Genomic DNA, 20,651 nt, shown 5'->3' with positions numbered 1-20,651 from the left:
AGGAAAACAACCCCAGCTTCTCCAATCTCTCCACGTAACTGTAATCCCTCATCCCTGGGAAGGCAGGCAATTTAGTTTTAGAAATGCCCCTCCGCTTTCTCTCCTGGGAGTGTCCAGGAGATCAATCTTTAATTCCTGGAGTTGCCAGGGGAGCCTCCTGATGCTCAGGGGACAGCAGTGGAAGAAAGGGGACAAAGCAGCGGGAGCTGAAGTGATGAGCAGAGGGTGGATGCAGGGGGGTGGCTGCTGGTGAATGTCACGGGGGAACGAAGGGGGAGTGAGGGAGCAGCAATTTAAAATGACAATGATCTATCCCCTTAGACATGAGGGTGGGGAGTGGGGCATGGACAGGGGTGACTAGGGGGACAGGGAAGGAACAACAACAAATGGTGAAAATAATCACCAGAACTCTGTCAATGATCGGCTTACTTGGGGAAGCAGAGTGGCAGACTCAATAACTCACCAAAAACATGATAAATGAGAAAGGTGATTAAAAAGGAGAATAATACTGACAAGGGAGATGTACACTATGTGTTTTGACAGCCATTTGCTTGATTTTGCACATGAAGCAAATTAATATCCATCCAGCACTGCTAAATATTCAATAGTCAAAGTGGAGAGAGAGAGAGAAGTAATGGTCATTCTGAGAGGCTTTTGTCTTTGATCAAGAAGTTGTGAAGCTGATTTATTGCTAAGAGGATTGGACAGAGAATTTGACACACCTCAGCTTAAATAGAAGCAAAGTGCATTCGCATTAACTGATTGGTGCAGCACACTGCTCCCCCTGCAGAACAAGCACGAGAGAAAGTCAAAGGGAAATTGGGTCAAAAATTCAAGGGAACCTAAGGGTGAGGTCACCTAGAACTCTCCCTGTTGGCTTTTCTCGAGCTTCCTGCAACTGACAAAGAAAGGAAGAATGCAAGACTGACTTGCATTTGTATAGCACCTTTCACGACCTCAGGATGCCCCAAGATTTTTCAAGTGGAGTCACTTTTGTAATGAAGGAAACACGGCAGCCAAGTTGTGAAGAACCTGATAAGCTGCTTTGGTGATTTTGATTTAGGGATAAGTAATGACCAAGACACCAGGGAGAACTCCCCTGCTCTTCTTCAAAGAATGCCATGAAATCCTTTTACAACCACTTTGGTTTAACATCTCATTTGAAAAGTGGTATCTCTGACAGTATAGCACTCCCTCAGTATTCTACAGTAGGGGAGTTCTCAGCCATGTCAATATTTATCCTCAACAAACATCACTAAAAAACAGAATGCCTGGTCATTAACACATTGTTTTTTATGGGATTTTGCTCTGCACAGATTGGCTCCCTACATTAGTGACTGCACTTCAAAAATACTCAAATAAAAACCAAAAATGCTGGAAATGCTCAGCAGGTCAGGCAGCATCTGTGGAAAGAGAAACAGAGTTAATGTTCCAGGTTGATGACTTTTCATCAGCACTGGGAAAAGTCAGAGATGAAATAGATTTTGAACAAGGGTCTTATGGACAAGGGTAAAAGGAAGGTCTGCAATAGGATGGAAGACAGAAGTGGTTGAACGACAGAAGAGTTAGTTGTCCAGGGCCAAAGGGGATGGTGATGGGAAAGAAATGAAACAGAAGATGTGCCTAGAGCAGGAATGCTACTGACTAAAAGCGAAAATATGAGAAAAACCAAAACATGCAAAGAAAAGAAGACAGAATAGGGGAACGGAGTTTACGGTCTGAAATTGTTGAACTCAGTGTTGAGTCCAGAAGGCTGGAAAGTGTTTAATTGAAAGATGAGACGCTGTTCCTCCAGCTCACATTGAGCTTCACTGAAACAGTGCAGCAGGCCGAGGACAGAGATGTCAGCCTGAGATCAAGATGGAGAATTAAAATGACAGGCCACCAGAAGCTGGGAGTGTGGACTGAACGAAAATGTTCTGCAACACAAGTCACCCAATCTGCATTTGGCCTCCCAACGTAGAGGAGATCATGTTGTGAGCAGCAAATACAGTAGACTAGATTGAATGAAGTACAAGTAAATTATTGCTTCCCCTGGAAGGAGCGTTTGGGGCAAAAATATTTCATTGGTTGTAAGTTGTTTTTGGGATGTTCTGAAACTGTGAAGAGTATTATAGAAGTGCAAGTTTTTTTCCAATCTTGCTTCCTCAGTTTAATACCCCCACTTTCTCAGATTATCAGATCACTGGACAATCCTCACAAACCTGATGGCTGAAGTAAATCACTCAGCATTTGTCTATAAGAATCTTGGATCAAGCACACAAAATGTCACAGATTCAAACAGCAACAAATCACAACTGAAGATCTTTTAAAAAAAGGAGAAAAAAGGAAAGTTAGTCATTCCATGTTCTGACCACGTTAGCCTGGACTCTCTCCAAGGGCAGGAGCCAGGGATTTATAAGCATCCGCCAATCTACAGAAAGGTCCCTCAACAATTCAGCCTAAGGACATGACATCTGAGACTTGTGACGAGACCTAACAATCTGTGCTGTATTTACTTCCCCCCCTCCACCCATGTACTGAAATAATCCAATGTCCTGTGAAAGGAAATAGGATTTGACAATAATCAGAGACATCCTGGAGAACTATGTTTAATAAATAAACATATTTTTAAAAATAGGTCCATGTTATTTTGCAAACTGCAAAAAGATGCTTTTGCTAAGAGTAGATAAAGAGAAATGGCTTCCAATGGCTGGAGGTTCAGTAACTAGAGGGCATAGATTGAAGATGATTTAAGACAAAAAGGCGACATGAGTGAAAACAGTTTTTTTATTCCAGTTGTGATCTGGAATTTGCTGCCCGAAAGGACAGTAGAAGAAGATCGAATAGTGAGTTTCAAAAGGGAATTAGATAGATACTTGTAGGGAAAAAAATTGTAGAGTGATGGGGAAAGAGCAGAGGAATGGGATTAATTGGATTAATTTACCAAAGATCTGGCACAGACATGATGGGCTGAAGGGCCTTCTTTTGGGCTGTGTCATTCTCTGATTCTATGCTAAGCTCACCAAGGGATTAAAAGTCTTGTTAATATTTTTGCGCTCATTGAGAATGTTATTGTGAGGCAATAAGAACACTTTACCATTTGAAGCACCCAGTGTCAGCATTTTATCATTCACACTCCCACTCAGAACAGAGCACAGATGGTTAAAACTAATAGATCTCGTATGATGTTAGTCTGTGAGCAGTCTGTGGTTGTGAGCATGGTTGTTAATAATAAAACTGTTAATATTAACATAGATGAACACATTGGCGAAAACCTTGCTGGAAGAATACTGGTGTTAATGACACACGCAAATCAACTAGCAAGCTCAGGGGATTATAAGAAATACATAGTGAGTGGTGAATCTCCAGAACTTCCTGATCAAGTTACGTCATTCTGCCAATTCGCACAAAACGACATCCAACCCACAAACTCTCCACTACTTAAAAGAAGTTGCTGCATTTGCATATTAGTTAACATTAAAACTTGCGACAGAAAGTTGGGGCTCAATAATCTTGAGTTAATTAACAGCATAACTACCCTGTTAATGATACAATAATTCTTAATGCAACACCAATTAACCTCTCCGACCCAGAAAGCGAACTCGTTAAACCATCGAGAGTGATTCCTGCTGGTGATGAATTCTTCTCACAGGTTTAAAAAATGTCACATTTGACAATTTTTTCTTAATTTTCCTTTTTCTCTCTCGTGATCCAATCTTTCTTTCTCCCTGTTTATTTGCATTTCTGTACCAGCGTTGACTCTAATTCACCCCATCTCTCCTGTTTATTTCTCAATCACTAATTAAGGAAATAAGACTGCTGGTTTCTTCGCCCATTGACGTTCCAGATATCCCATTGCCCTCATTGTGCCATTATCAGCTCACACTGGCAGCAAATTACAGCACAAAAACCATTTGTGCAGGAAATTTGTACAGGCACATTGTGGGGTGTGTCACTTCAGCGATGATCTGGGCTAATGTTTTAGATCGAAAAAGAAATCTTGAAATTGATAGGGTGGCTGGTCCTGATGTTGTCCACCCCAACTTTTAACTTTTTGAAAGGTGTGAAACTTGTAAACGTTGCTGCTCAGAGAGACTTGGGTGTGCTCATACAAGGAGCTTAGAAAGTTAGCAGTAAAATGAAAACAAAATACTGCGGACGCTGGGAATCTGAAATAAAAACAGGAAATGCCGGAAAAACTCAGCAGGTCTGGCAGCAGTGGTGGGGAGAGAAACGAGAGTTAATGTTTCGAGTCCAATATGACTCTTCTTCGGAACTGGAGAGAGGTAGAAATGTGATGAGTTTTATGCTGTTGGGAAAGGGGGGAGGGGCAGGGGCAGCAAAATTGAAGGTCAGGGATAGGTTAGAGGGCGGAGGGAATTAAATGACAAAAGATGTCATGGAACACCAGGCAAAGAGAATGGGAATGATAGTATTAAATACTAAAGGTTCAGAGTAAGTGTTAATAGCAGAATAAACGTCAGCACTATCTGAAAGCAAAAACATGGGAACAAAATACGGACTGGCACTTAGGGGGGAAAAGATCAAAATGGAGGTCACAGTTCATGGTTTGAAGTTGTTGAACTCAATGTTAAGTCCAGAAAGCTGTGAAGTGCCTAATGGGAAGATGAGGTGCTGCTCTTCCAGCTTGCATTGGGCTTCACTGGAACATTGCAGCAGGCCAAGGATGGAAATGTGGGCATGAGATCAAGATGATGAAGTGAAATGGCAAGTGACTGGAAGGTCAGGGTCATGCTTGTGGACTGAGTGAAGGGGTTCCACAAAGTGGTCACCCAGTGTGTGTTTAGTCTCCCCTGTGTAGAGGAGACCACATTGTGAGCAGCGAATACAGTAGGCTAAATTGAAAGAAGTACAAGTAAATCGGTGTTTCACCTGGAAGGAATTGTTTGGGGCCTTGGACAGTGAGGAAGGAGGAGGTAAAGGGGCAGGTGTTGCACCTTCTGTGATTGCATGGGGAGGTGCAGTGGGAAGGGGATGAGGTATTGGGGTGATAGAGGAATGGACCAGGCTGTCCAGAAGGGTACGGCCCCAACGGATGGGGAGGGGGTGGGGGTGAGGGGAAGATGTTTTTGGTGGTGGCATCATGCTGGAGTTGGCGGAAATGGTGGAGGATGATCCTTCGAATACAGAGGCTGGTGGAGTGGGAAGTGAGGACAAGGGGATCCTGATCATGGTTCTGGGAGGGAGGGGAAGGGGTGAGGGCAGAGGTGCGGTAGATGGGTCAGGCACGGTTGTGGGGGGGAGGAAATATATTGAAGATTTCAGTGGGGGGGAATCCTTGGCTGAGGGAAAAGGAAGACATGTCAGAAACACCATTGTGGAAGGTAGCATCATCGGAACAGATGCAATGGAGGCGGAGAAACTGAGAGAATGGGATGGAGTCCTTATAGGAAGCAGCAGGGTGTGAGGAGCTGTAGTTGAAGTAGCGGTGGGAGTCGGTGGGCTTGAAATGAATATTGGTGGACAGTCTATCTGCAGAAATGGAGACAGGAAAGTCAAGAAAAGGAAATGTTGGAGATGGACCATGTGAAAGTGAGAGAGGGGTGGAAATTGGAAACAAAATCAATTAATTTTTCCAGGTCCAGACTAGACCATGAAGCAGCACCAATACAGTCATCGATGTACCGAAGAAAGAATTGTTGGAGGGTGCCTGAGTAGGACTGGAACAAGGAATGTTCCATATACCCCACAAAAAGGCAAGCATAACTGGGGCCCGTGTGGGTATCCATAGCCACACCTTTTATTTGAAGGAAGTGAGACAAATTCCAGGAGAACTTGTTCAGTGAGAGAACAAGTTCAGCCAGACAGAAGAGGATGGTGGTGGATGGGGATTGTTCAGGCCTCTGTTCAAGGAAGAAGTGGAGAGCCTTTAGAATGCCATGGTGGGGGTTGGAAATGTAGAAAGATTGGATGATCATAGTAAAGAGGAAGTGGTTAGGGCCAGGAAACAGGAAATTTGAGATGCCCGAAGCATCACGAATGTAGGTGGGAAGAGATTGGGGAAAAGGAGAAAAAATAGTCAAGATAGGAAGAAATAAGCTCAGTGGGGCAGGAACAGGCTGAAAGTTAACATGCAGGTACAGCAAGCAATTAGGAAGGCAAATGGCATGTTGGCCTTTATTGCACGGGTATTGAAGTACAAGAGTAAGGAAGACTTGCTACAATTGTACAAAGCTTTGGCGAGGCCACATCTGGAATACTTTGTGCAGTTTTTGTCTCAATATTTAAGTAAGGATATACTTGCACTGGGGAGACTGTACAATGAAGATACACTAGATTGGTTCCTGGGGTGAGACAATTGTCCAATGATGAGAGGCTGAGTAAATTTGGTCTATATTTTCTGGAATTCAGAAGAATGAGATATGATTTCATTGAAACATACAAGATTCTGAAGGGGCTTGATAGTGTAGACACTGAGATGTTGTTTCCCCTGGCTGGGGAATCTAGAACATTGGAGCACAATCTTAGGGTAAGGGGATTATTTGTTTAGGACTGAGATGAGGAGAAATTTCTTCACTCAGAGGGTTGTGAATCTCTGGAATTCTCCACCTCGGTGGGCTGTTGCTGCTCCATCATTGAATATATTCGATTGTAAAAACCTTTCTGGCTCACTAAGCTCCTCGAGGGAAGGAAATCTGCCACCCTTACTCAATCTGGCCTACATGGGACTCCGGACCCACAGCAAAGTGGTTGACTCTTAACTGCCCTCTGAAATGGCCTAGCAAGCCACTCAGTTCAAGGGAAATTAGGGATGGGCAACAAATGCTGGCCTTGCCAGTGATGGCCACATCTGATGAAATTATAAAAAAAAGATTCGAAGCTGAGATACACTTTTGATCTCTCAGGGAATTAAGGGATGTGGGGACTAACAGAAAAGTGTAGTTGAAGCTGAGGATCAGCCATGATTGTATTGAATGGTGGAGCAGGCTCGAAAGGTGGTATGATCTACTCTTGCTGCTATTTCTTTCTTATGTTCTTATGAACAGACCACAGCTTTTTATTCCAAGTGTTTTTGGCCTCTTCCCCACAGCTTCCCCAAGGAGTTACAGATCCCATTGTGTGGGGCAGGGTTTGAGGGAGCACCAGGTTGCGTTTTACAGTTGACAGGGTCAACATGGATGGGCACTTCAATCACCCCCTGCTTTCCATATAACATGAGAAAGAAACCCAGTCAGTTCCTGCTGGTGCTTTCCTATCCTTGATAATCTGACCATCTCCCCAAAGGGCAGGAAGCTGGGATTTACAAGCAGCTGCCAATCTACTGAATTTTCCCTCAATGGCTAATCTTAACTAACCCTACAAAATTCCTATTTGAGCACAAAATTCAAATCTGACATTCCAGTGCAGTACTGAGGGAATGTTGCACTGTCAGAGGTGCCATTTTTAGACCAGTACTTCCCAAACGTCCCCCCATGTGACCCCATTTAACGTCTCTGACGTTTTGTGACCCTGGGGTGAAAAATTGGGGGTATGAGTGTTGTTGAGTTGGGGGGAAGGGGGGTCTTCAGTTATTGAGCAGGATGGGGGGAGTTTTAGTTCTTGACTGGGGCGGAGGGGTGATGGGGAGGAGTTGAATGTTGGTGGGGGGGAGCAGTTGATGAAATGGCAGGTTTTCTAAAAAGAAATGAGCACCAGCTATTCACAGGTGTTTTTGTAGCACCAATCGGGTCTCAGGGGGCAGTCCATTAGGAAAAGCCCACAAAAAAAAAGCATTTAAAGGGACCAAGCAGCTGTCAGAAATCAGTCCAAGCTCCAGGGGCTCCAAGCTCATATGGACTCGATACGTTAACTGTCTTCCTCTCCGCAGATGCTGTCAGACCTGCTGAGTTTTCCCAGCTATTTTTGTTTTTGTTCCAGGACAGCTAATGCTACCTCCGAGCTTGTGAACCCACTGGAGGTCCTGACCCACAGTTTGGGAAGCCCTGCTTTAGACTGAGACCCCCATCTGCCTGTTTGGGTGGATGTAAATATTGATGCTGCTATTTCGAAGAAGAGCAGGCGTGTCCTGACCAATATTTATCGCCTAATCAACATTGCAAAAAAACAGATTATCTGGTCAGTATCACATTGCTGTTTGTGGGAGCTTGCTGTGCACAAATTGGCTGCTTGATTTCCTGCATTACAACAGTGACCACTTCAAAAAGTACTTTATTGGCTGTAAAGCGCCCTGAGACATCGGGTGGTCGGGAAAGGTTCGATGTAAACGGAAACCTTCCCCTTCTTGCAGACTGCACTCAGGAATTTCTCCACCAGAGGGCGGGTACCAGGAATATCACAAGCATAACTTCTCCAAAAAAACTTTCCTATCGTCATGGGATGAAGTTGATTTGGGATTGAGGGTCCGCAGTGCTTTCTGTAAGAGAGAGAGAGAGAGGATTAGGACCAGAAGATCCGCCAACAGGAATTTGTGGCGTTGTTATGGCGCAGCTGCTGGCTTTTCTCACTGCGCTGTTTTTGCACCTTTGCTACGCTCTAGCCGGGATGGATTCCTGTTATGAGCAGGAGTCAGGAAGGGCACAGAGGTGTGTGCCTGAATTCTGCAATGCTGCTTTCAATCGGACTGTGCTGGCCAGCCATGTGTGCGGCTCTCCCGTCCCCGAGGAGTTCTGCTTGCAGACCGGGGTGACTGGAGTCACCAAGTCCTGCCATGTGTGCGATGCCCAGGATCCTCAGAGGAGCCACAATGCCAGCTCCCTGAACGACTTCCACACTGAGGAGGAGCCCAGCTGGTGGCAGAGCCCGTCCATGCTGCATGGGATCCAGTTCCCCAACTCTGTCAACCTGACCCTGCATCTCGGTAAGTGACAGGACCGGGACACGGCGTCAGTATCAATGAGCTCAGAGCTTGATCCCTGTTGTGATGGGTATTATAGAGTTGTTACAACCCTGGCTCGCTTGTTACAATCCTTGGGTGAATTGCAAACTTTAGAACCAGGGAGTAATTTGTTACAAACCTGGATCACTTGTTAAACTTGTTAATCATCGGGTGACTTGTTCAATTTATTACAATCCTTGGGTGAATTGTAAACTTTAGAACCAGTGGGTGATTTGTAACAAACCTGGGTCACCTGTTACAATCCATTGAGACATTTGTTACAAATCGCTGAGTGACTTTGTTAAACTTAGAGCAGTGAGTGGGTTGCATTTTAAACCTGTTCCTGTACAATGTTAATGATCAAAAGCAGGAGGGAGAGATTCATCTGGTGTCGGTTCGGGGAGATCAGGCGAAATCGGGTGGATGTTTCACATGAAATGTCCTTTCACACGGTCTGAGCCGCCCCAAGTCCCAGACCCGGGGAAGTTCAAACATGTGATAACTTTGAGAAACAGTTTGTGGGTTGTTTAGTGTTAAACATGAAACAGGAGGTTTGTCAGCCGAAGACTCCGGACTGGGAGCTCAGATGTGATTTTCGTTTCTTAACTCTATTTTGCTTCCAAGTTTTCAACCAGATCCATCAACTTTTAAAGTTAACGTGAAACGGAATAAAGGGCAATAATAAAAAATGAGCTTTGGGAATATTACTTGGTTGGATAGATTGTTATTTCTATTGCTCTTTAAAAATCCGATATCGAGAGTCCAATTTGTGAGTGCCCAAACTCAACTACAAAAGTAAATCAATGTTAGAGTTGACAAAAACAGAAAAGGCTGGAAAAACTCTGCAGGTCTGGCAGCATCGGTGGGGAGGGAAACAGGGTTAACGTTTGAGTGAAAACAGAATTACCTGGAAAAACTCAGCAAGTCTGGCCATGAGGGCTCGAAACGTTGACTGATTTCTTCTCCGCCGATGCTGCCAGACTTGCTGAGTTTTTCCAGGTAATTCTGTTTTTATTTTGTTTTGGATTTCCAGCATCCGCAGTAGCTTTTAGCTTTTTGTTTTTATCTTAACGTTTGAGTGAATGTTGGCTGTTAGGCGCTAGGACACATGAGGAATACCCGGACGCTTCGCACCATGAGGGGGCGGGGTAGAAAGTAAAATCTGACCTATCAGGGTGGAGTATGTAAATTAAAACCTGGGGTTTGTTGTCCTGAACCAATTAGTTTTTGAGTATGTAAATTAAGGGGCAGGGTTTCCTGCAGGCACCTGGTTTAAAGCCTGGGCGTTGGATCCAATAGGCACCAGGTCAATATGATATTGGCACATGAGGCACCAGTGGGTGGGCAGTCAGATCCTGGGTGGTAAATTCGAGTGCATTACTTCCCATCTGGATAATTTTTTTAAAATGTGGGCGTTGCTGGCTTGGCCAGCATTTATTGCCCTTCACAAATTGCCCTTGAGAAGGTGGTGGTGAGCTGCCTTCTTGAACTGCTGCAGTCCATGTGGTATAAGTACATCCACAGTGCTGTTAGGGAGGGAGTTCCCGGATTTTGACCCGGTGACAGTGAAGGTACGGCGATATATTTCCAAGTCAAGATGGTGAATGACTTGGAGGGGAACTTCCAGGTGGTGGTGTTCCCATGTGTCTGCTGCACTTGTCCTTCTAGATGATAGTGGCCATGGGTTTGGAAGATGCTGCTGAAGGAGCCTTGTTTCTGCAGTGCATCTTGTAGATGGTACACACTGCTGCCACTGTGCATCGGTGGGTGAAGGGAGCAAATGTTTGTGGATGTGGTACCAATCAAGCAGGCTGCTTTGTCCTGGATGGTGTCAAGCTTCTTGAATGTTGTTGGAGCTGCACTCATCCAAGCAAGTGGAAAATATTTCATCACACTCCTGACTTGTGCATTGTAGATGGTGGACAGGCTTTGGGGAGTCATGAGGTGAGATACCTGCCACAGGATTCCTAGCCTCTGACCTGTTCTTGTAGCTACAGTATTTATATGGCTAGCCCAGTTCAGTTTCTGCCCAATGGTAACCCCCAGGATGTTGATAGTGAGGGATTTAGTGATGGTAATGCCATTGAATGCCAACGGGCAATGGTTAGATTCTCTTGTTGGAGGTGGTCATTGCCTGGCACTTGTGTGGTGCAAATGATACTTGCCACTTATCAGCCTAAGCCTGGATATAGTCCATGTCTTGCTGCATTTGGACATGGACTGCTTCAGCGTCTGAGGAGTCATGATTGGTGCTGAACATTGTACAATAATCAGCAAACATCCCCATTCCTGACCTTATGATGGAAGGAAGGTCGTTGATGAAGCAGCTGAAGATGGTTGGGCCTAGGAACTCCTGCAGTGATATCCTGGAGTTGAGATGACTGACCTCGAACAACCACAACCATCTTCCTTTTGTGCTAGGTATGACTCCAACCAGTGGAGAGTTTCGCCCTTGATTCCCATTGACTCCAGTTTTGGTAGGGCTCCTTGATGCAGCACTCGGTTATATGCTGTTTCCTACATTACAACAGTGACTACACTTCAAAAAGCATTTAATTGGCTGTAAAACACTTTGGGATCCCTGGTGGTTGTGAAAGGTTCTGTTAAAATATTGAATTTTGTTCCTACTATTCTAACCTCTTGCTGGTTTTTTAAAAAAAGGGGAGAGTTGTATTTTTGTAGCGCCTTTCACAACCTCAGGATGTTTCAAAGAATTTTGGGATCTTCATTGGCTGTAAGGGCTTTGGGATATCCTGAGGTTGTGAAAGGCGCTATAGAAATGCAAGCTTTTCTTCTTTCAATGAACCTTCTTCCCCAACCCCACCCTCCTCCCCAGTGCTGTAGACCCTTCATTTTGTGTTCTGCCCCTTGCTCAGTCATTGACCACTCATTATCTGTCTCCCTCTCTCTCTTTCTCTCTCCCTGTACTTCACTTGCTCCAAATGAATGTAATGTGTTTGATCAATAAGTGGTGAACATTCTGTGTGTTGGTGGTTGAGTTGTTGCACTTCACAACTCCATGGCTCTGTTGGGAATGAAGATATCATCAGTGTCACAGATGAGGCTCCCGTACGAATCGGTCTTGGAATTTGTGTGCTCAGTCACGGAACTGAAAACTGACCGGCTTATAATTTATGGATGTGTCTGGTTCAGTCAAAGATGCTGCATTTGATTTGGCAATGATTTCTTTCGGAAGTGTAAACATGCACTTGGCGTGAAGCCCAGTCACAGCAACGCATAAAGGTTTGCTCCTCTGAGCTAATGTGTTGTTTGGACTTTTGATGTGGGACATCCTGAAATGTCTGGATATGATTTCTATCTGTGCATGATAATCACAGAATCAAATTAGTCTTGGAGCCTCTTCCTTGTCCCACCACGGGTTTTCTCAACTGAGTGGGCCAGTATTTTGTGATTTAAAGGGGAAAGCATTCATAGCCCAGTGCCTCACTCTCTTGTCTCCGGGTCAGAAAGTTGTGGGTTCAAATTCCATTCCAGAGATTTGACGCAATAGTTGAGACACATGCTCCCAGTGCAATACTGAGGGTGTGCTGCACTGACAGAGGTGCTGTCTTATGGATGAGACCCCTGTGGCCTCGGGAAGTTGTAAAAGACCCACCGGACTAGTTCAAAACAGAACTGGGTAATTCCTCCCTTCTGTGCCGGCCAATATTTATCCCTCAGCCAACACCTGACTAGATTATCTGGTAATGTGAGTGTACCTTCATCTCACAGACTGCAGCAGTTCAAGAATGTGGCTCACCACCACCCTCTCAAAGACAGATGGGGACTGGCAATAATGCTGGCTTTGCCAGCAATGCTCACATCCCATGAACAAATTTTGCAGTTTGTGGGAGCTTGCTGTGCGCAATATGGCTACTAAGGGTGGAATTTTATGCTGGCAGGACTTTGTGGGCCCGCCGAAGTTGATGGACTTTTGAATGGCTCGCTGCATTTTATGGCCCCACCCCTGCTGTGACAGGGCTGTATAATTCCACCCCAAGGTTGCAAATTACAACTGTGACTACATTTCAGAAGTACTTAATTGACTGTAAAGTGCTTTGTGACATCATGAAAGGTGCCACATAAATGCAAGTCTTTCTTTAATTTCTGCAAGTATTAGAGAGCAAGCATGAAGCAATGGTTACTGGAAGGGCACATTTTGCTCTCTCCTGTCACCTTTTTAATGCTCTGCTTCTCATTGACCCTCCCTCCAACCTACAGCTTTGTTGAGTTTTGAACTCCTGGAAATGTGGGAAGGCAGTTTGTGCAGCTGGGGGTGGGGTTGATGTCTCAGTATCCTGAGATCAAAACTAAACCTAACTCTCCTGAGATAACAAGGCAAAGCGTGCCCAGCACCCCACAGAAACTGTACTGCCACCCTTCACTTATGGCTGGATTTTGGAAGGTCACTGGACCATTGATCTGATGATCATTGAGTGATACAGAGTAGAAGAGGCCATTCAGCCCATCATGTTTGTTGAAGAGTTACAGGGGTGATTTTAACCTTACTCGCTTGGCAAAAACCCAGCTATTAAAGTCCTCCCACTGTGAACTTGCATTCATATAGTGCCTTTAACATGGTAAAATGTTCCAAGGAGCTTATCAAATAAAATTTGACACAAGGAGATGTTTGTCCGGCTGAGGCCAGTTTTAAGGAGCATCTTCGAGGAGGGGAGAGAGAGAGAGAGAGAGAGAAAGAGAGAGGTGGAAAGGCTTGAGAAGTGAATTCCAGAACCTGGGGCCCAGGTAGCTGAAGGCACGACCACTATTGGTGGACCTAAGAAAAATTAGAATGCGCAAAAGGCCAAAATTGTAGGAATGGTGAGATCCGGGACGGTAGCAGGGATGGAGGAGGATGCAGAGATAGGGAAGAGGTGAGCCCATGGAGAGATTTGAAGACAACGATGAAAATTTTACTTTTTGAGGTGTTGCCGGACTAGGATACAATGTAGGTCAGTGAGTGCACTGGGTGAACGGCACTCAGTGTGAGTTAGGATGCAGGCAGCAGAATTCTGAACGAGCTGAAGTTCACATGGAGCTTTGCACAGTTTTATCAAATCCTTGAGATGCCCTGAAGCACTCTGCATTCAGTGGTCTATCTGTGAAGCAAATTGACTGTGGCTACATTGAGATGTACTATCACTTTAAACTCCACTTGGCGTTGAGTTTCCAGCTCTCACTTTGGAGCTGCCTCGGTGCACTCGCACCACTCAAACGTCTAAATAAACATGGAAACTTGAATGTGTTCAAATCCCTTCCTGGATTCCACGAAGCTTGAAACTTGAGCCTTGTATAGCCAACAAGTGGTCATTGTTTAAATCAACATTATTTTATGATGTCTGGTGAATAAGTTAATGGCCCACGCCGGCCTAGATTTCTCTTTCCTTGAAAATAATGTAAATTACTGCAACAGATTGAGTTATAAACAGGAACTGCCAGAGTCGGTTAACTTCCAGCACAACTGCGGGAATGGAAGGGGTCTGACGGGTGGAGGGTTGGGGGAAGTCTAAACGCTCCTTGGGAGACACATCTGCCTGTCTGCTATAACTCGCTGACTAGAGGAATCTGGAGCCAGTCTTTCCTTAACTTAAGTTTATTCACAAAACCCAGATATCACAGGCACAGAATCCCTTTCCCCCCACCTCCCCCACTCTAAACCCACAGGTGGAAACCGGTTCTTGTATATACTTAAGAATAATGCCCTAACCTTTCCCCAATTAGCAACAGCTGCTCTCACAACCAGAGCATACACTTCATTGTGACGGAATTGCAATGTTAACACCCTCCACCCAGTCCCCTGAGGATGTCCTGTGCAGGCCACCTCCCAATCTTCACCCAACGTTACAGCACAGAAGGAGGTCATTCAGCCCGTCATGTCTGTGTCGGCTCTATGCAAGAGGGACTATGCTAGTCCCACTTTCCCGCCCTTTCCCCATAGCCCAGGAGTAATACTCCAGCACTTTCGCCCCACTCCATCCTGAATTAAAATACTACTTGGGTTCGGAGTGACATCAGCAGACCCCCATTAGCACATTCAAAGAAGGACCATGCCAGCTATAGGTGCCCCCCTGTCGCCTGCTCAGGTTAAAATTGGCGAGGTAAGTAACCTATCCAATTTCCATTGCTGAAATTATATTTCATAACATCCCCATGAAGCACTTTGAGATTTTTTAAAGGTGCTTTTTAAATGCAGGTTGCTGTTATGTGCATGTGTTTTTGGTCTTTACCACTGTTTCTCTGATTGGGAGACTTTTCCAATACAATTACATAAAGAATACAGCACAGAAAAAGGTCATTGGCCCAACCAGTCTATGCTGGTGTTTATACTCAGCAAGCTTCCTCCAATTCACTCTAACTCATCACAGTCTTTCAACATATCTTTCTATTCCCTTTTCTCTCATGTACTCATCTAATTTCCATTTGAAAGCATTTATTTAGTAATTATTATTATGATATGGCTGGGCTGACAAAATCCCAAAGGGAGAATTGGCCAAGCTATCACAACAATTTTGCAATTTGAATTTTTATTATGAGAAGGTATATGTACTGAAGTCAGAAATAAAGATTCCACTACCACTTTTGGAGATATTAAATTAAAACATTTATTAACGAAAGAAAACTTAATCGTCGAGATTACAGTTACACAGTTAAATTTAGTCTTATAACATTTGCCAAAAGATTTCTATTTAGCTAGACTCACAAATAAACATCTTTTTCCAGGCAACAGTCCCTATAGATTCTTAATCTATAAAACATCCAGTAATATTACCACAAGGAACCCACTGCTGTTATAAGGGAGGTATTTCACAAGCTTCTCTCTCCCTCTCATTCAACAATGGAAATCCAAGGCTTGTAACAAAACCTTGCTTTCTGGACCAACCAGACACAACTCTGGGGTGGCTAGAAGTGGCTTCCTTCACAAGACTGTGCTTGCACAGTACTCTCTTCAAGATCACATGGCCACACACCTTATACAGTTTTCAATCTTTCCTTAAATACATTTTTTCCCCTTTCATCTTTAAACCCATTGTTTTTAGCTGTCTTTTGAAAGTTAACCTTTCCCAGAATCTAAAAATCTTTCATGTTGTCTTTTTGGCCACCACTTTCAGGAAAAATAAATGTAATAATTTTGCTCTATTTATTTAAGATCTTTGCCAGTTGTAAAACTTCCTTTGATTTCTCCTTAAAATTCAACAGCTAAAAATTCAACTCCTCACTCAACTCCTAATGCAAATTCCTGTTCACATTGTATTTACTTGTATCCCATCTTAGCTTTCCCATTTCCAATTCAAAATGCCTGATTCTACACCTAGCCCCCTTGATGATTTAAATCTTGCAGCCTGACTGCCTTCTGTCTAATTAAATTAGTCACACACACACACACACACACACACACAGCCCACACAAGCCTGCTTCACAGTATCCCACAGTAATGTTGGAAAAAATGATATTTTCTTCACACTATCATAAGAACATAAGAACTAGGAGCAGGAGTAGGCAATTCAGCCCCTTGAGCCTACCCCACCATTCATTACGATCATGGCTGATCTCATTTCGGCCTCAACTCCAATTTCCTATCCTCTCCCTATAACCTTTCAACCCGTTACTAATTAAAAATCTGTCTATCTCCTCCTTAAATTTATTCAGCGTCCTGGCATCCACTGCACTCTGAGGTAGTGAATTCCACAGATTCACGACCGTTTGAGAAAAGTAATTCCTCCTCATCTCTGATTTAAATCTACCACCCCTTAGCCTAAAACTATGGCCTCTCATTCTAGAATGCCCAGAAGGGGAAACATCCGCTCCACGTTTACTTTGTCTATCCTCTTTAGCATCTTGTATACCTCAATTAGATCTCCTCTCCTCCTTCTAAACTCTAGCGAGTATAGACCTAAACTGTTCAATCTCTCCTCATAAGACAAGCCCCGCATCTCTGGAATCAATCTAGTGAACCTCCTCTGAACTGCCTCCAATTCAACTACATCCTTCCTCAAATAAAGGGACCAAAACTGTGCACAGTACCCCAGGTGCGGTCTCACCAATGCCTTGTACAGTTGCAACAACACTTCCCTATGTTTATGCTCTATTCCTTTAGCAATAAATGCTAAAATTCCATTTGCCTTCCATATTACCTGCTGTACCTGCATACTAGCTTTCAGCGATTCATGCACAAGGACACCCAGATCCCTCTGCACTGAAGCATTCTGAAGTTTCTCTCCATTTAAATAATAAGTTGCCTTTTTATTCTTCCGACCAAAATAGATAACCTCACACTTATCCACGTTAAACTCCATCTGCCAAATTTTGGCCCATTCACCTAACCTGTTCATATCCATTTGTAAATTTCTTATTTCTTCATTGCAACTTACTTTCCCATCTATTTTGGTGTCATCTGCAAATTGAACTATAGCACCTTCTATCCCTGAATCCAAGTCATTAATACAGATTGTAAATAATTGGGGCCCAAGGACTGAACCCTGTGGCATCCCACTAGTTACAGCTTGTCATCCAGAAAAAGACCCATTTATCCCGACTCTCTGCTTTCTTGTATTTATGGTCCCTAGTTTTGGATTCCCCACAAGAGGAAACATCTTCTCCACATCTACTTTGTCAAACCCATTTATAATTTTAAAGACCTCTATCAGGTCACCTCCAAGACTTTTCTGAAGAACAAAAAACACCAATTTCAATCTTTTCCAGAGAGACTCCTGATTCTCTCTGGTACTGCAGTCTTTCAGATGAGACATTAAACCGAGGCTCTGTCTGCCCTCTCAGGTGGATATAAAAGATCTCAGGGCACTATTTCGAAGAAGAGCAGGGTGGTTCTCAGTGTCCTGGTCAATATTTATCCTGCAATCAACATCACAAAACCAGATGAACCATTTGTTTATCTATTCCTGTTTGTGGGAGCTTGCTGGGCATAAATTGGCAGTCACATTTCCTACATTACAACTGTGACTACACTTCCAAAGTATTTCATTGCCTGTGAGGTGCTTTGGGATGTTCTGAGATTGTAAAAATAACTAAATAAATACTGGGCTTTTTTGTAAAGTTTTACTGAGAGAGAAGAATTTTATCAACATCTAGAACGGGAGCCTGAGTACACTGTCTTTCGAAGAGAGCTGATTTCTCCTTTACAAAATCAGCCATTCCTGAGCTGTGGTGGAATCTCCTGTTCTGGAGGGTAGGAAACGACAGGATAAACAATCTGTCTTTCTATCTCTCCATCTCTGTGTGTCTCTCTCACTATTTGGCCGTGATTTTCCGGCCCTGTCGCAGGTGGGACCCGCCACGGGTGAGGCGGCATCCCGGCCAGAAGTCGATTGACTTGAGGCGGGACCGGAAGATCCCAGCGGTGGGCGGGTGCAGACAATCCCGCTGCTTCTGTCTGCCTCTTTGTCTCTCTGTCTCTCTCTGTTTCCCTTTCTGTCTGTCTTTCTCTGACTCTCCTCTCTCTGTCTTTGTCTGTGTCTCTTTCTCTTTGTCTGCGTGCCTTTCTCTTTGTCTGTCTGTTTGTCTCTCTCTCTTTGTCTGTCTGTCTGTCCCTCTCTCTCTCTTTGTCTCTCTCTCTTTTGTCTGTCTGTCTGTCTCTCTCGCTCTCTCTCTCTTTGTCTTTCTGTCTCTCTCCCCGATTCTCTCTCTCTCTTTGTCTGTCTCTCTGTCTGTCTGTATGTCTCTCTCTCTTTGTCTTTCTGTCTCTCTTTCTGTCTCTCTTTCTGTCTCTCTTTCTGTCCCTCTCTCTGTCTCTCGCTCTGTCTCTCTCTTTGTCTGTCTGCCTGTCTTTCTTCCTGGACTGGGAGATTTAGGTCAGGTTGTTCCCATACCAGACATAGTCCATGTCCACAGATGTTCCCAATCCAGAGGAAGTTTAGATTGGACTTCCTGCTGCGGGAGATGAAAGACAAAACACTTTGCAACTCCCCAGACCTGGGATGTTCCGCATACATTAACAACCATGTGGGCTTTTTAATCAGGCTTAATTTGAATGAGGGCATAACTAGGCCCCAAGCATTCCACCTCTCCCTGGCCCATCGCTGTCACGACAATTTACATTTGCAAATCAGAACATTCCAATCATGTAACATTCAGCAGATTACCCCAGCGGCTGTTACTAATTATTGGTTTAGTTAAAACCAGCCATGGCCTAACAATTGTCTCATTTTCATTTTTTGACGTATCTAATTATGCCATAAAGATACTGGAAGCTTGAATGTTTGTCTCCGGTGTGTTTAACTGAATGAGTTTGAGTTTAACACTAAGTCTGTGAATTCCTCCGGCCCTACAACTCTCTGAGATCTCTGCACTCTTCCAATTCCGGCATCTGGAGCATCCCTGATTTTAATCACTTCGCCATTGGCGGCTGTGCCATAAGCTGCCTGGGCCTTAGCTCTGGAATTCCCTCCCTAAACCTCTCCAAACCTGAGTTTTGCCAGGGGTGTGGGTGCATTTTGGAAGGGCTGGAGGGGCAGTTTTGGGGCAGGGATAAGTTTCGGGGGCAGGTTTAGTAGGGTGGAATTTTCATCAGGAGAGGGTTTCCCCGGGGCCGGGGAGGGGTGAGTTTCAGTCGCCGGGGGTGGGATGGGGGGGGAAGTGAATTATTGGAGGAGGGGTGTGAATTTCGGAGGGGGGATAGGTTTTGGAGCGGGTGTGCTCCTGCCTCTAGTCCCCTGTTTATCATTCAAAGTTGACGCTTGTGTCACTTGATGAGTCAGTTTGTCTTGTTCACCTTCTGCCAAAAGAACTGAACCTCGGGGCCCGGAGGGAGGAGGAGGAGGTGGGTGTGGAGGGTACAGGACATTCTGTAACTCTGATTTCAGTCGACGCTGTCTCCCCACAGCTGAGGCCAGAGCAGAATGAAAAAAATACAGACAATCTCTTCAAAAATATGAAAAAGAACCGTAAGAATTCCTGAGGTTCTGCAATGTCCCAACGCAAGAATCATTCCAGAATATCGAACTACCCCACCCCCATAGGGGAGTGGGTGTTAGGAAGGGGCTGGTGTCGGGGGGAAGGATGAGGGAGTGAGATTGGTGTTGGGGGAGAGGTGCCAACACGGTTTGGGTGTTGGGAGACAGGGAATGTTAGTGGGATACTCAGCAGTGAGTGTATAAGTAATTTAATCTTATAAATTAAACAGGAGCATTATTAAAATCAGTGGGTTGTGTAAAACAGGACGAATTGAATCTAAATAGGTGAAACCTAAATTTAAATTGGCGTAGATGAAACATTTCCTTTAGCGGAAAGGTGCTGAATGTTTTGAAATAAATTTCCCAACTAAAACTTAAGTTGCTAATGCTCTTCAGGTTCAGGTGTTAGTCGGCATGAGCTAGAATACTAGAGGGATAATCTAGATGGGCTGAATGGCCGATTCTTTTTTTTTTTTGCCTGCTTTATGGGAGTTTGTTTTTCTTGCTGTTTCTTGGGACCCCACACAGTTTTACATTGGGAGGGGGGGTGGAACAGTAAAGGCTGGATGTTGGGGTGCCAGGGGGCATGATGTAGGAGGTTGGTAAGGAGCTCCAGACAGGTTTGGTTTGGAGTGGAGTGGGCACAGCACAGATCGAGCAGAACAGCACCGGGGCTAAAGGGTTAAAATATAAAAACGGTTTTCAAAAGCAGGACTTCAGTACAGAAAATTAAAGGGTGATGTAATTGCAGTGTTTAAAATGATTATGAAGGGAGTTGATGGGGCAGATAGAGAGAAACTATTTCCTCTTGTGAGGGAGCCTAGAACAAGCGGGCATAACCTTAAAATTAGAACCAGGCCGTTCGGGGGCGATGTCGGGAAGCACTTCTTCACACAGAGGGGAGAGGAAATCTGGAACTCTTTACC

The 20,651-nt window shown here is 44.4% G+C and overlaps 1 protein-coding gene across 2 annotated transcripts in view; it reads left to right on the top strand.

Annotated features, from left to right (window-relative positions):
• The first annotated feature begins 8,298 nt into the window (after nucleotides 1–8,298).
• Nucleotides 8,299–20,651, top strand: part of lamc3 (laminin, gamma 3) — a 107,399-nt gene continuing 95,046 nt past the window's right edge. For both annotated transcript variants that reach the window (XR_013577742.1, XM_078550136.1), the window contains exon 1: nucleotides 8,299–8,800. Coding sequence is in view for 1 of the 2 variants with exons in the window: in XM_078550136.1 (XP_078406262.1) it covers nucleotides 8,422–8,800 (379 nt within the window). In the remaining variant the exon portion in view is untranslated. The remainder of the gene's footprint in view (nucleotides 8,801–20,651) is intronic.

The sequence above is a fragment of the Cetorhinus maximus genome, chromosome 10 (genome assembly GCF_964194155.1).
Source record: "Cetorhinus maximus chromosome 10, sCetMax3.hap1.1, whole genome shotgun sequence".
NCBI classification, from domain to species: domain Eukaryota; kingdom Metazoa; phylum Chordata; class Chondrichthyes; order Lamniformes; family Cetorhinidae; genus Cetorhinus; species Cetorhinus maximus.
Note: the sequence above shows the minus strand (reverse complement) of the source record. Positions and strands in the feature narration are given on the sequence as shown.